The following is a 16,832-nucleotide window of genomic DNA, read 5'->3' as shown; positions in this document are numbered from 1 at the left end:
CTTCTTCCTCCTCCTCCTCTTCTTCTTCTGTTTAAGTCAACAAACAAATGATTCCTGATACTCCTGTTTGACAGGGATATGTCTGCTCTTTTATCTGCTCTTTCCTAAAGAAGAATTGCTAGAATATGCTCATGTTCAGGGGTGCCAATTGTCTCCCAACCTGACCTCCTGGCACTACATAGTTCCCAGAAGGATGACAGAAAGATTTGGATTTCTGTTCACAGGAGAGAAAGGATAAAACTGGAGAGTGACAATAAGAAGATCTGTCCTCTCCTTGGTCTCTCCTCTTCCTGCCCAGCTTTGTCTTCTTCTTTCTTTTTTTTAAAGTATGTCCACAATTTTATTCAGGTAAAAACCTATTTTGGTGCTAGAACATTATATAAGCAGCTACCGATCCACCCAAAATAATTGTCGTCACCAAGAGTTTTTCCAGAGAAAACAGCATGAAATGTGTGTACACAACACAACCTTACATCAGTTGTTCCAAAATGCAATTTTGCAATATATATATATTCCTTGTTTGTTCTCTGTTTACTAACATCACACACTCAAAATAAAAGCTCTCTGTACAAAAACAGATTAATAGCACCAATTAACCTCTGGGTTTGGAGAAACACAGGAGAGCAGACCTGGGCAAAAACATGCCCAGTGATGCTTCCCTCAGTTCCTTTTTTTAATGCTTTTTTATTAAATTTTCCACAAACAACAAATAAAACAATCTTTTACAATCAACATTTTGTGTCATCTTATTTACATTGCGTATCTTCACGCCACGACTTCCTTCCTTCCCTGCGTCAGTTTTCTTAAAACATATCTTCTTTTGTAGATTCTTATTGACCTATACACATCACAGGATTGATGCCGTAGTTTTTAAACTTCTACAGTTATTTCTTATATATACCACAAATTTACCCCACTTTTCTTCAAACTTTGTACCTTTTTGGTCTCGAATTCTATGTGTCATTTTAGCTAATTCTGTGTACTCAAAAAATTTGGCCTGCCATTCTATATCGTTGGGTCCTGTAATTTCCATTTTTGAGCCACAAGTATTCTGGCTGCTGCAGTAGCATATTGAAATAATTTATGGTCTTCCTTTTTTACTTCCTTCCCTATTATCCCTAATAAAAAGATTTCCAGTTTTTTCGGAAATATGTACTTGAAAAGTTTTTTCAATTCATTATATATTAGGTCCCAAAGCTTTTTCATCTTTTCACAATCCCACCACATGTGGTAGAAATCCCCATCTTTTTATTTATATTTCCAACAGGCTTTATTGTTCAATTTATACATTTTGGCCAATTTGACCCGGGTAATATACCACCGGTACATCATTTTCCCCAAATTCTCTCTTAAGGTTGACCATGCTGTAAATTTCATCCCTTCGTTCCATAGTTTAGTCCATTTATCATATTCAGTATTATAGCCAAAATCAATAGCCCACTTTATCATAACTTCTTTAACTATCTCATCCTTAGTATCCCATTCCAGCAGGTAATCGTACATTTTAGACAGGAGATTTGTTCTGCTTTCCAAGATGTCTATTTGATATTTTGACTTTTTCTCACTGAATCCCTTTTTTTATCCTCTTTTACTAAACCATTTACCTGATGGTATTGTAACCATCCTGTAAGCCCATCTTTTATTTCCTCATATGGTTTAATTTTCCACCCGTACTCTGTTTTCACTAATATATCTTCATAAGTTATTCTCTTTCCCTCCATATTTAATTTTTTAGTTATTAACACATCTGTCGAGGATAACCACCAGGGTGTAGTTCTCTCTAGCAAGTTTTTATTTTTGTCCCATACGTCGTATAAGGCGCCCCTGAAGATGTGGTTTGTAAAACCTTTGTGTATTTTCACCTTGTTATGCCATAGATAAGAATGCCATCTGTATCTATTCTTATATCCTTCAAGGTCCAATAAATCAATATTTTTTAAAATAATCCATTCTTTTATCCAGCATAAACAAGATGCTTCATAGTATAACCTCAAGTTTGGTACAGAGAACCCTCCTCTCTCCTTCTTATCTGTCAATAGTTGAAATTTAATCCTAGGTCTCTTTCCTTGCCAAATGAATCTTGATAGAGTTTTTTGCCAATCTTTAAACTGGGATGTCCCTTTGATCACAGGTATCATTTGAAAGAGAAACAACATCTTCAGTAAGATATTCATTTTAATTGCAGCTAATCTTCCGCTCCAGGATAGCTTTAATCTGTTCCAAATGCCCAGGTCCTTTTTAATCCCTTTCCACACTGGCGTATAATTATCACTAAATAAATTAATATTTTTCATCATTAGCCAAATCCCTAAATATTTTACTTTTCTCACCGCATTAATTCCAAATTTTTGTTCCAGTTGTTCTGTCTCATTCTTATCCAGGTTTTTAACCATCATTTTAGTCTTTGTTTTATTTAACTTAAATCCAGGTAGTTTACCAAATTCCTCTAATTCCTCTAATGCTTTCCCGACACTTGTTCGTGGTTCCTTTAAAGATAAAACCAGACCATCAGCATAGGCCTTCAATTTAAACTCTTCCCAGCTTTGTCAACCACTTGGAGGAGGCAGGTGGGGTCAGAGCCACAAAAGTCAGGGGCACACACTCCCCAAAGTCAATTTGCCAACCTCTACCTTCATGTACATCACGTTTGCCTTTTAACTGAAGGAACTGCTGCGACCTTTGCAAATTACTGCATCAGCTGTGCCCATAGTGCCAGAAAGCATATGTTGCCACAAAAAAGAAGAAAAGTTTTCAGAAGGACTAAAGGGTTGACAATCATATAGCAGTTTGTTCTGCTTGACTGCTGTCTGACATCTAGTGTAGTCATTTATAACTGTACGCAGCTTAGGACAAAATAGCTGCCTTTGTGTTCTTTCCACACTCTTAAGAGGTGTAAATGGCTCCCTAAACTATGGAATAAGTCCCTGTTGTCTGTAAGGTGATTGGTTATGACCTTTTGTATTCTCAAAAGTCATTCAGGTGCATTGGCAAGGTTCTGTTTTTTGTTGGCTTTTGTTTTGTTTCCCTGTTTCCTCTTTTGTCACATTGCACCACCTCCCAGGTGATGCCTTTATGAACTGGTCCCAGCTGAGCACTGTCAGTTAGACAGGAAGATGGTGCTCATGTACCCTTGTCGCTGATGATTTTTCAACAAAATTGACCATTGATTGTCTCTTCCCTAATGCTACATTTATTGTAAAAGATGGTTACATGGCAATGGCAAAATGCTAGAAATGTCTGCTATGATCATTTGCAGATGCTCTTTTATTAAGGATTAGTAAAACATGTATCACTTTAAGGGCTTTTGTATACATACGGAGCCATGTGTGTTTCACCCTTTACCTTGTTATGCACTGTACAAAGAGGCTGCACTTTTAATGAATCTTAGCTTTCAGAGTTTTTGTTTTATGCTTAAATTTCGGCCACAGGGCAGCTGTTGAGACTGCCATGGACAGGCAGAATATTTATTTATTTATTTGCATAATAGGTAAAGGTAAAGGGACCCCTGACCACTAAGTCGAGTCGCGGACGACTCTGGGCTTGTGGCGCTCATCTCGCTTTATTGGCCGAGGGAGCCGGCGTACAGCTTCCAGGTCATGTGGCCAGCATGACTAAGCTGCTTCTGGCGAACCAGAGCAGCGCACAGAAATGTTGTTTACCTTCCCGCACTTTGACGTGCTTTCGAACTGCTAGGTTGGCAGGAGCTGGGATCGAGCAACGGGAGCTCACCCCATTGTGGGGATTCAAACCACCGACCTTCTGATCGGCAAGCCCTAGGCTCTATGGTATAGACCACAGCATCACCCGCATCCCATAATGTGTCTATTGCCCAAATACCATAGATTCCGGCGTATAAGGCGACTTTTTAACCCCAGAAAAGAGGTTAAAAAGTCGGGGTCGCCTTATACGCCTGGTATGGGTGGCGCAGAGCGGAGCCCCCCCCTCCCCCTTGCTGGTTTGGAAGCAGCAGCAGCAGCGAGCGGCAGGCTCAGCTCCACGCAGGGCGGCTTTCTCCCGGCACGGAGCTGCCCAGCGTATTAGGCGCCTGGGCTTATAAGACAAATCCCCAAATTGCAGCTGCTAATTTGGGGGGTCGCCTAATGCGTCCAGTCGCCTAATACACCGGAATCTACGGTAATAATGTCCTCTGAGTGGTAACCTTTTATAGAAAGAACCACACTGTTCCAAAATGAGCCCACATTGCTCTATGAACATAGGGATCATGCTTCATGTGATCATCTTAAAGAATAAAGGTTTACACTCTCAAATTTTAGGATGTTGTGTGCATTGCAAACAGTTACTCCATTTAAATAGGCTGCATCTGAGGGACAGGTGAGAAAGCAAGAGCCGCAAGTACAGCTTGCCTCCTCCCCTTGCAGAGGAGTTGCCGCCTGCCGCCATTCCACGGGGCCACATTGCAGGAGAGATGAGCCACAGCAACCACCTTCGGCTGCTGAGCAGCGACTCCTGGCCGTGGTGACAGGGCTCTTATTATTCACATCATCATCAGGCTGGACCTGGGGAGAAGCAGCCCAATAATCCTGGATCTCTCTCCCTTTGTATATTTACCTAAGAATCTTACCAAAGTATTTTAAGTAGTTTGCTAGACCTTTGAGGGCCACATTTTTTTATTTTATGGGTTCTTTCTTTCCTCCTGTTGTGTTCCGTATTCAGAATTTGCTTTGTCCTTTGGCTGTGGTCTGCTGTTGGCATAAAAATCAAGCTCAAAAGATGTCCCACAGAACTATTGATTTATATCACCTTGATTGGCAATTTTCCCTTAAGATGATTAAAATTTCACTTTATCTCTTAGGTCACTCTGCAGTACAATAAACGCTTATCACCTGGCCTGCAGTAACTGTGTGGAAAACTGCACCTATGTTTTGTTCAGCAACAAGATTACATTTTTAATGGACCTGTTGATGCACCAGTTAATGGTATGTAATGCTTTAACTTTGAATTAACTGTGTTAGTGCCATAGTGGTGACTAGAAATACCTGATATAACTAGACCACTTACATCATGGATGTTGTGTTTACTTGATTTTACCTATGTGATGTGCAGACATTTGTATCTTCCTCTGACACATAAAAAGGAGCAGAAGTTTGAGGAGGGCAGCAAAGGAAAGGAGGGGCTCAAACCACAACCCCATCATCTGTGAAGTAAGAGGCAACATTTTAGAGAGAAAAAAGGACATTTGCGTGAAGGGACTTATTCTTATTCTTATTAATAATAACACTAATTACATTTATCAGTTGGTTTATACAGTAAAAGTTCTCAAAGCAACTTGACAAGGTAAAATACAGCATATAAAGCAGTTTATACCAATGAACAATACAAAATGTGTAAAATGCTCACCCAACAACATATTAATAGGAATAATTCGTACCCACCCCACAATAGATGAGCACCACCATAGGAGACAACACAAATTAGCTTGGGTATACAATAAAAGTCCTAGCCTGTTGCCTAGAGGCTGACAAGGATGACACTAGGCATTCCACTGACAGGGGCCATCACTGTGGTCAGGGCTTGAAGCCATCTCACGTTCACTGCTTGCTGCCGCCGCATAACTTCCCTCTAACTGCTTCCACTTGGTCCAGCTAGGGGATAAGTGGCAAAAGGAGACACTCGGTAAGGAGACAAATGTTTAGGGGCGCATTCGCCTGAAAGAAAGCAGCTAACGTCCGCTTTGTACATGTTGGGAGTAGACTTAGGTTTGTTGCCCTCTCATGTAGTTGAAGTCTTGGAATTCACATGGGCTATTCTGCATTCTGTTTTTAATACATGAAAATGCATTATTCTGCATCTTAACAGGTTTTGCAAATCAAGGGGGGTGGAAGAGAAAGACAGATACATTTTAATGGGGAAACTTTTAACTTTCACTTAATTTCAGATGTCATTAAATATTTTATTAGAAACTCATTTTTAATTCATAGTAACCTCCTTATCATGAGATATTTAGTCTAGGACTGCTACTTATAAATGGTGTGTATATGTTTTCATGAGCCAAGCAGTTTGTTAATTGAAAAGTTATGTATGTGCCTTGAATAATTTACATTGCACAGTTAGAACCAACACGCCATAGGACAGTTGACAAACACTTAAGAGGAAGCCTTCGTTGTCAACAAAAGGAACCTGAACGCAACTTGTAAATTCTGTTTTTCATTCGTCACATGCTCATTTGCCTTCCTCCAGCTCTTTCCTGGAAGAACAGAGGTATACAATTTGAGCTTGCTTCCACTTAGCTCTCTGTTGTACGTAGGAAGCCACAGTATGGTTGTACGTCCTCTGCTGAATGCACAAGATACTTGTTTGAGCAATTAAAGTACAAAAGAGGTCCACCAGCAGTTAATATGGTTTGCTGTCAAAGGCCTATTCCTGGGCTCAGATTTCATTTGTTATAATTGTTTCTCTTTTGCATCTGGCTTGGGTTGGTGAATCTGGGGTCCCAGGAAAAGGCACATAGTTTGTCTGTCCTTTCCTGGAATAGGCATTCAGACCCTTTGTTTAGATGAAGAGGCAAAACTCTTCCACTCAAAAACGAACTCACGCCAGTTCCTTCATCAAGAATCAGCCTCAGTGGCCATAACCTTTTCCCTAGATGGGCCTAGACCAGGGAGCTTCCACGGATTTGCTTACATCAGAGCAGCAGATCCTGTGGACCATTTCCAACTTCTGACACTTGGAGCAGCATCCAGTTATCTGCTGGCTCATTGTTTTCCTTGACTCAACAGTCCTCTTTTCGTCTAACCACTTTAATGCTGACATTTGCTATATCAGAGACATGCAATGCAGTCCCAAGCACATTTCCTCGGAAGCAAGCCCCTCTGTGTTCAGTAGGTCTTATGCCCCAGTGAATGTATATTGGATGGCACCTTTATCCACTGAGACAAAAGCGTCCACTGGAATGAATGCCTGTAGGGTTTTTGTGAACTTATTGCTGAAGGGAAAGTTTAGTGAAACAAATCAGTGAAAGTTCTTTTGTGTGCATGAATTGAGCCACTGAGTGTCCCACATTTCTGTAATACGGATTATTGCATAGAAAACTAACATTGGGGGAGTGTGGTGTCAAGGTGTGTTTTTTTCTCTAGTGAAAGAATCAAATAGATTGTAAGAGAGGCTCACTTGTTCTGTTTGAGCAGTAAATTTGAATTGTTAATTTATAACAAGCAGTTGCATCCTAAAGAATTTATAGTTACTTTTTGACATTTTCCCTAGAAAGACGTGTGCATTGCATGATGAAACCTAAAAACTGATTATTTTTAGCAGTGTCTTAAGTTGGGGAGAGGTGGTGGTGACGTATTTCAGTACAATTTTTTGTGTTTTAAAAAATAGACTCTATGGGGCAGGTTGGATTAATTTATTAATCAAGTGCTCTCAGATAGATCTAATGAGTGTTTCCAAATGTCTTTGGAAACAACAAGCTGAGCAAGTTAGCAAGCAATCTGAGCTTGCCTTGAACCTGGTCTTAGGTGCTTTTGTTCATTCAGTTAGTTGCTTTCCTTTCAGAAGTGTCACTGCCACCATGGGTTACATGTTCCCACCACATTTACTAAGCACCAGATTCTTGCTTCCACAGCCTCTTATGTACAGCACCTATTCCTGAACTATATCCAAATTATGGACAAAACCACGCATGACTAGCATACATTTTACCTTGGATTGCATTAATCTAGGAATCTTAATTATTTAGAACAGTTCCTGCAAGATTGGACTTTCCTTCTTTTTATTCACTATGAAATAATGCATTCCATTATTTATTGATGGATTTGATTCACTTTATATCCGCCCTTCCTCCCGAAGGAGCCCAGGGTGCCAATGTATCCCCCCATTCCTCAAAGACGCTCAGGATGGCATCCACCGTTTTCACTCCTCTTTGTCCCTCCTTTCATTCTATCCTCACAACAACCCTACGAAGGAGGTCAGCCTGAAAGTGACAAGCCCACGGTCAGTGGACCTTCCCAGTCCTAACGTGACATTCGTAGTCATGATACCACAAAGAGTCACAGTCTGGGATAATTTGAATTTCAAATTTGAGAGCCATCTTGGCAATCCTTTATAGTTCAAAGTGCCAGATATGAATAAAACATTAACAATAGTAAATAAAATGCATTGATTGCTAGTTGTTTCTTGTTTGTAAACTCTCTAAGGAGCATCTGATAATATATATATATATTTTTTTGCTTTTCCTTTTTTGAGTGGCCTTACAACTAAAGGAGGGTGAATTCTCTTATTGCCACTGCATTTTGTAGCTTAAATTACTTGAATGGAGATGCTTATGTCATATTTCAGATTTGAATAAATTATGGAGCAAAATGTGCACCCTTAAAGAAAGGTGCTTTTATCAGCCAAGTAATGGCACTTGCATGTTTGACTCTGCAACAGAGGGACTTGCTTTAATATTGAGGCTTACTAGGCTTTTGTCCTCCTCTGGGTTATTTCTTCTTCTTGTCTGTCTGGAGGCTGAAGGACTGGAGCTGTCAGGAGCTAAAAGCTTTGTTTAGTCCCCAGCCAGGTAACACCAGTCAGCTTTATCTTCCCTTCCACCACCCTGCAATTGGCCTCCACCCTGACCTCGCAGACCACCCACCTTAGGAAGCAGCGCCAGTCGCTCCATAGCTTAATTGTTCGGTTTTGTAAGGGACAAGAGAGAGAACGTCAGTAGTATTTACTGCAAATACTTTCCAGAAGTGCCTCTTTCTCAAAACGTTTCTGTTCAGGCAAGCCCAGAGGTGTTTTAAAGTCTGCAGAAACCACAGTACCACTGCTGATGTTGAGAACGGGGTTCAGACACACCAGGAATGCCATGATCAGAGATAGCAGCACAAGGTGTACAACACCCCTTGGTGCGTGTCCCCCGAGGCACCCGCAGAAAGACAGGCTCTGCATTGGAGAGGAAGGGCAGTCACCAAATACTATCCTGTGGCATCAGCCAAGAGATCCTTAAGGTCATCCTGAGGAATGATTGGGGAAAATTAAAACCAACAACATTTTTGCTCTTTCCGTGGGTCTGCAGGAGATTGTACGTGGAAGGCTTAATAGTGGGTGAGATGGATAGATAGATGATTTGAATGTTTCAGTATAGGTTGCCTACTTGTCCCATATTTGTTTCATCTTTTTAAGTTTTAGATGTTGTAGCTTCTTCACTTGCTGTTTGAAGCTGAAAGCTGTAACTTGGGAGAGTATAGAGAAGGGATTTATGTAGGCAGTAAATTGGGAGTTTGCGTGTTGCTGGGAGGGGGTGGGGAGTTCTTCTGGCATGCATTTTGTCAATTGTAGAGGTTTTCCCAGCAAAAGCTAGAAGGTAAGTGGGAACTGTGACTTGGGCCTGAGTCTCCCACTCCAAGAAAAAATTCCTTAGTTTTGTTTATTTAACTACAAACTAATTGGAGTCTCTTCCTCCAAGTCCCACCGTCATCTTCGATTAGAGAGCCTACTCGGTGACGGCACCTCATATTTAAGATGTCCTCTGTAGACCTGGTGTCAGGGAACTGCCATCAGTGCCGGAGAGAGCGAGCAAAATCCAGAGGGATTCCAGAGAGCGTCCTGGGATTGGGAGAGGCAGCCCATCTTCTGGGGAAGAGAGTCAGCGTAGCACCAGTGGAGAAGGGGGGCAGATGGGGGAAGCGGCGAGGCGGTCCCATGACTCCTTGCCGGGGACCAGCGGGGAGAGTAGAGGTCCTCCGCTGCCTATGCCCTCCTTGCGCAGAAGGCTTTCGCGCAGAGAGAGTAGGAGGAGACTAGGCGTCAAAGAGCTTATTTGCTGGAAGAAGTTTAAGAAACGCCCACTGATGGATTCTGCCAGCGATTGAGACAGTCACGGGTGAGTGGCTGTCCGGACAGAAAAGGTTCACTCAGGCAACCCAGCCAGGTGTTTGCACCGGCTTACGCACGAGCAACCCCTAGAACCACTACACCTGGTTCCCACTCTACTGCCTTTTAAATGTCAGGTGAAAAGTTATTTTTGTGCCCCCGGGCATTCTAGCACACTGAGAGTTTGATGGTTTAATAAATGAACACTCCAGTTTTTGTGTGTTTTCATTCTGACTACAGAACTTTATTGTATTGTTCTGTTCTTTAAACTGTATGCTCCCCTGAGAGCTTATGCTCATTCTCTAAATTATTCAGTGATAACATGCTTAGATTTAAGCTAATAATAAAAGTAAGGTCAGATGTTTCATCTTAGGACCGCTCTCATTCCCCCCCCCCCATTGCTTTAAGATGTAAAGAGTCAAGGGGTACCATTTTGATACTTTGATGACTGTGTCAGGGTGTTTGTGAACATTTTAGTTTGCTTTTTGGGCCAAGAACTGTATCAGAGGATTCAGATATTTTTTTCTTTAAAATAAATTTTATTAATAAATAAAGAAGGAAATACATTACCATAAGGATAATTAAATTCTGATTCACATATTAGTTCAGGAGGTGTGAATTGGGTCAGGTTGATTAAAAATGCAGACTGAACAAAATTCCCTGTCCCTGCTTTGCAGCAGGATTGCAGATTCATAGGGAAAACTATGAACATCAAAGCTGCATCTTGATCAAAAAACAGCAACAGGGACATCAACAATTCAAACAGAAAAATTAAAATGGTCGTTTTTTGTTTTTGTTTTGCAAAGTGTTACCTCACAAAGTGCTGACTCATGCTAATTCCAAAAGAATGTGTACCTTGGGTTTCACTTTAGATTGTTTTGCACTGTCCACTTCCGGGCAGGATGACGTTCAAAGAACAGCAGCCAATGGGACAGTGGTGAAGAGTATTGGTGTGCTCCTGTGTTTTAGTACTACTACCTGTTTACAACTGTGGGAGCCAGTAGCATTTTAAAGAATACTAGCCTTTAAATGTAACAGACAAACAAGATGACAGCCCACTTTCCTATTAGCAGCACCAGGAAGATAGGGAACTTCCTTAGTGAGACCACCAGTCCGTCTAGCTCTGACTGGCAGCAGCTCCCCAGGGTTTCAGGCAGGGAGTTTCTCTCAGTCCTACCTGGGGATGGAACCTGGGACCTCTTGCCTGCAAAGCGGGTGCTCTTTCCCTAAGGACTGCAGCCCATTTGGTAAGGGGGGGGGAGCAGGAAAGATTGCTGTTTCTGGTGGCCCTTGCCCCCTGCTGGACTTGCCACCATAAACTGACCTTGTGCATGCATCTGCTGATACCAGTAAGGACCGCTGTGCATAAATTATCCACTTCTGTTAAAAGCCCCGTGTCCTAGTCCTACTAACGCTAGTTTGAGAGTAGAACCCACACAGAGGTTTGTTCATTAATTTATTTTAAAACATGTGTTTTGCTTTATTATTCCCAGTATTTGTACCCTACCTTCCTATAACAAATAACAGAAGCATTTGGCAAAACCAAATAAACGTGTGTGTGTGTGTGTGTGTGTGTGTGTTTTAAAAAGCCAATATATATATTTTAATAGTCCAAAAGCAACAATACAAAAACAAAAAAGTCAGAATCAGCAGCATTCAGATCTCATTTCAAAGCATTATCCAAAAAACACCTGCTGAAAGAAAACCATCCTTGCTGCTGCCAAAAGGCACACAGCAGTGGGACCAGGCAGGCCTCTTTTGGCCAGCCAGTTCAGATTTTGGATGCCTGGATTGAAAGGGCCCTGATCTGTTATATCTGCCTGCCATACATCTGTGGTGTTTTAATCATGCAGATAGATGTGAAAGGACCTCATGGCTGCTGATGTCACAAAGGCACAGAAGTGAGTGCCCGTGTGCTAGAAGAGCGGCATAATTTACCTTTTCCGTATTGGCAGCTTTTTGTAATTACTGTGACTTTTTGGTTTCCTACCTGTAAATGCAGGTACTCAGCTGTGTCCTTCGCAGCCCTTTCCACCCTCACACACACACAACACTGCCTGGCTGCATTTTTAAAAGGCTCCGAATTGATCACAGATCACCCAGTGTTGTGTGTAGTTTGAGCCAGACATGTTTAGGGAAAAGAATGGAATACCTTAAGTTGTACAGTGGTACCTTGGTTCTCAAACTTAATCCGTTTGGGAAGTCTGTTCCAAAACCAAAGTGTTCCAAAACCAAGGTGTGCTTTCCCATAGAAAGTCATGCAAAATGGATTCATCCGTTCCAGAATTTTAAAAACAACCCTTAAAACAGCCATTTGACATGAATTTTACTATCTAACGAGACCACTGATCCATAAAATGAAAGCAATAATCAAAGTACTGTACTATAAAATAAATAAAACAGTATTGTAGATAATAAAAATTAAAATTTAAAAAAATTCTTACCTACACTGATGATAGTCAGTGTTTGGATGTGGGGCTTTTATTCATTTCCGCGGTCACACAGTCAATAAATCAATCAGTAGCTGAACTGGGTTCCACACAGTCACAAAACAAAATTAACCAAAAAAGCCTCCAAAAAAAAAACGCAAAATAAATAGCAAAAACAAAAGCACCAAACTTAATCCATTCCAGAAGTCAGTTTGACTTCCGAAATGTTTGAAAACCAAGACGCAGCTTCTGATTGGTGTAGGCGCCCCGTTAACAATAGCCGACAGTTGCATCGGACATTCAGCTTCCAAAAAACATTTGCAAACCGGAACACTTACTTCCAGGTTTTCGGCATTTGGGAACCAGGGCATTTGAGTACCAAGGCGTTTGAGAACCAAGGTACCACTGTAGAGAGAATGCTTGCTGTGCTAATGACTTCCAAATTGTAGCATCTTACTTGCTAATTAAATAGGCACACGTGTTTTAAATACAATCCATCTACTTAGGTAGAGGATCAAAATCACCAGGCGTGAATTACTCCAGGCTGTGTAAATTACTGATGCAACACAATATTCTTTCTTCAACTGAACTTGAATAAGTAGCTGAAGACTTCTCACTTCCTAGCTTGGCTCGTTACCAGGAACAGACTATTACAACGGATTTTAAGTACCAACTCAAGGCACAGAGCTGATGAATAATAAAAAAAAATGTGCATGTTCTTCATTGCCAAGTGTTACCATATTCCCATGGAGAGAGATACAGCACTCAACTGTGGGGCAACTGTACTTTATGATCCCACTATTGTACAATAAAAGTGTAAATACCTTTTTTTTGAAGTGAAATCAATTTGGAGTTATCATTAATTTCTGAGTTTAGAAAGCAGCCTTATTTGTTTTGGTATTTATTCCAAAGTTCCCTGGAGCCAGCCTTTTTCTTCCTGGAATGATACCCAGCTCTGGACAGTGTTGACAGTCTGCCACTTAAGACACATCTCCTTCTGTTTATCTTCGTCCTTATTCTTCCTAATGCACGCCTTAAAGACTCTGGGGTGACTCGGGGAAGGGCATCACCTCACCAGCTGGAGGGCATCCAGAGGCAGGCGACCAGGGTGGTGAGGGCTCTGGGAATGAAGTCCTCCTGTGAGGAACTGTTGAAAGAATTGAAACAAATAATTTGGAAAATGGAGCGGGGTTGTTTTGCTTTTTAATAATTTATTTTGTTTTGATATATGTGTGCAGGTTTACATTCCAGATGACCATAATGCTACCTTAGGAAGAACTGCCAACAAGCAAGTGTTTGAAGGTGTAACCACTGGAGTTCTAAGAATCATAGCTGTGGTGTTCGGGTGCTTGATCTCCAGTGTATCGTATGGGAACAAACAGATTTGTGTGCCAAAATTAATTCAGGAACCAAAGAACAAGGCCACACAAGCTGAAGCCTTTAACAGCAGGATGCAAGATCTCATTAGGTGAGAAAACAACTGGATGTCTTTAACCTCTTCATAGGGGAAAATGAAAGATCAAGTCCTCTCCATCAACCTGGCTGGAGTGAACTGCCATTTGGCCCCTCCTCTTCCAGATTAGTCTCCGCCCACAGTTTCCCCACCATTCTGCATCCAAGGGAGAGGTGACGGCAGCACGGCCCCTCTCTTGGCTGAGCTGTAAGCAGGGGTCCTTTGACACCTCCCCTCCTGCGGTGGCCATGGTGCCTGAGCAGGTTTGTTGTCCTGTTCCTTCCCTTCCTCTTCTCTCTTTCGTATCATGTAATGGTGAACCATCTTGAGTACATTGGCTGATATAGTAAATAAATAAATATTGAAGCCATCTATTTGTTTATCAAATGTATATCCTTCCTTCCCTATTTGGCCTTAGATCCCAAAGATGCATAACAAAATCATCTATTAAAACCCAACATTAAAAATACAATAGAAACAAGATACATGTTAGCAAAATACATGCTAAACAAAATCAGTATAGCATTGTGGGCAAATAATGTTAAACAAAATCAGTACAACATTATGGGCCAATAACGAATAAGGATGTGCATACTTGGCCACTGAGTAAAGTTTATAATGTTGGTGCTAGGTACATCTCAAAGGAGATCATTCCAGAAACATGAGGATCCGTGCCAGTATTCTTGCGGTGGTGATTTTTATTGTGCTGATTTTTGTTGTGCAGCCTGTAAGCTTTAATTTGATGGTACTTTTTTTGTGAGCCCATGTGAAATTATGCCGATTCAGGAGGATCCATTCTAATTCTACTGGATCCAAATTTTACACAAACCTTTTTTTTTCAAAATTCCATATATGTCCAGTTGGCAGCCCCTAAAGACATGATATATTCGGCATGAGGCTAAAAGGGAAGGGAAATCAGTTGTCTGGGGCCTGGGTTGGGTGATGTGGGGAGCATCCTGCACATCACCGTTTGTCTGTTTCCTCTCTGAATAGGATTCTGGGGGAGTGCTCCCAACCCCACCCAAATATTTGTCTTTCTTTGTCATCTGTCTTCCACCTTCTCTGGAAGATGCGGTAAAGGATACATTTAATTTTTCAAGGAGATCTCCCTCTTCTCTTAATAAATTACCCTTTGCCATGCCTTCCACCCCACGCTGCCCCTTGCACTGACCCTGGCCTTCCTTCTGCTCTGACCTCTGGCACTAGATGCACTTGGAATTCCTTTCTCAATACATGAATCTCTAGGCGGCAGGAACGGCACTTGAATGCACAGCTCTTTATCTTTCTGTATTTTATCTACATCCTTTCCTATGTGCTGAACCATTTTTATTTAAATTGGCATTTTTGCCACCTCTTGCTGTTTTTCCAGATAGATGCAGGGATATTCCTTGGTGCATGTGGAGTCCTTTTCTAACGCAGATTTCCTTAAGCGGTAGTCGCTGTTGCTTATGAAATTTCCCCTTCATATTCGCTATTAAAATATCTGTGAAGTCTTTGAGAAGATTATAATTCATACATCATATTAAACCTGAATCCTTATTTCTCCTACCTGCCTTTGCACGAATCTTTACATGATGAAGTTACCTGTTCAGTTATTACAGGGAGTCCCTTTGAAGTCTGTTTGCAGGTGTGGTTTGGATTCAAACTGTGCCAGCAAATAGACTTACGGCAGACCTCTGTGAAGGTGCACTGGCGATGGAAGCATGCCTTCAAAGGGGTCGCTGACAGTGCAGATCAACAGGTTGCCCTGATAGCAGGCCCTCTCAGCTGCACTAGAGAGTTCCTGGTGGCCAGCTCCCTAGTGCAGCTGATCCTAGCGGGGCTTGCTATCCGTGTCAGTTAGTTGATCAGCCCTGGCAGCAAGCCCCGCTGGCCAAGAAGCAATTGGAAGCTCACTTTAATTATTATAAAACCATTAGCTGTAGTTCAGTATGATGTCTGATGATAAGCCATTTTTCATGGTATTGGCCAGTAAATCAAGGATTCAGACATTGTAGTTTGAAGTGGGTTTGCAAACCATGGTTTGTGCTAACCATGATTTAGCATGATGTCTGAAGTGACAATCCATGGTTATGGCCTTTACTGTTGTGCCAGAATACACTGTACCTCTTGAGATGGAAGTGCCAAGCAGGTGAAAAGCCCAAAGAAGCAAACAGCTATAAACCATAGTTCAAAACATGATTTCAATTCTAAACAATAGTTAATGCAAAACAATACTTGGAGAAAGGTCTGAACTGAGTAGAGAAATAAAATGAACAATTAGGCAAAGAAACCAGGAATCATAGCCCTTAGTTTTTTGTTGTTGTTTTTTTGTGTGTGTGTGTTTTGGGTGGGGGGTATTGAAGATTTTCTTGTTTTGCAGAAGTATGTGTAATGTTTCTCGTATTTTTTCCGTGTAACATTTTTACAAATCAGTTTCATTTGTTGAGACATTGGGGGGGAAGGGGGGGAGATGGGGGTGGGTGGGGTGGCGATGTTTCTATTTTGCTTAATGTATGTAGGGTTTGGTGTCAGAGTTACTCGTGCCGGTTCTCTGTTGTTCACTTGTGCTCCTTTGGTGGTGAGAGAGGTTGGGGTTGGCCCAGGGTGTGGTTGTTCATTTGTGATTGGCTGTGGTGATATTTGTTTTCGTGTGTGAGTGGGGTGGGTGGGTGTTTTGGATAAGTTAGCCATATTGGTTTGTATGCTGTTGGTGGATTATTGCCATTGTCTTTTTGGGCTGTGTATGTGATAAAGGGGAGCCATACCGGGGTGAAGGCATCTTCTTCTATTTGTCCCCGTGTCAGTTTCAGTTTATTGGTTAATTTTTCTAGTAGGGCTGTTTCCCATACTATTTGGTACCATTGGTCCATGCTTACTCCTGACAGGTCTCTCCAGTGTCTGGTTATGGTGTTTCTGGCTGCTGAAAGTAGGTGAGTTATGAGTTCTTTGTGGTGTAAGTGGGCATTGTTGTCTTAGAAGATGTTTAGTAGGGCCAGTTCTGGGGTGATGTCTAATACTTGCATAGTTATTTTACATATTTCTCGTATGGCTCTTGTCCAGAATAGTTGGATTTTAGGGCACTCCCACCACATGTGGAGGTATGTGCCTGTGGAGGCGCACCCTCTCCAGCATTTTGGTGAGGTTCCTGAGCA

At 41.6% G+C, this 16,832-nt stretch overlaps 1 protein-coding gene across 7 annotated transcripts in view; it reads left to right on the top strand.

Annotated features, from left to right (window-relative positions):
* SCAPER (S-phase cyclin A associated protein in the ER) overlaps window positions 1-16,832 on the top strand; it is a 195,031-nt gene that overhangs the window by 139,389 nt on the left and 38,810 nt on the right. For all 7 annotated transcript variants that reach the window (XM_083398951.1, XM_083398947.1, XM_083398946.1 and 4 more), the window contains 2 exons: window positions 4,814-4,937; window positions 13,484-13,713. In XM_083398951.1, coding sequence (XP_083255077.1) covers window positions 4,814-4,937; window positions 13,484-13,713 — 354 coding nt within the window. The remainder of the gene's footprint in view (window positions 1-4,813; window positions 4,938-13,483; window positions 13,714-16,832) is intronic.

This window comes from Podarcis tiliguerta (assembly GCF_965153285.1).
Source record: "Podarcis tiliguerta genome assembly, chromosome: 9".
NCBI lineage: Eukaryota > Metazoa > Chordata > Lepidosauria > Squamata > Lacertidae > Podarcis > Podarcis tiliguerta.
The sequence above is the reverse complement of the archived record's forward strand: the minus strand, read 5'-3'. Positions and strand labels throughout refer to the sequence as shown.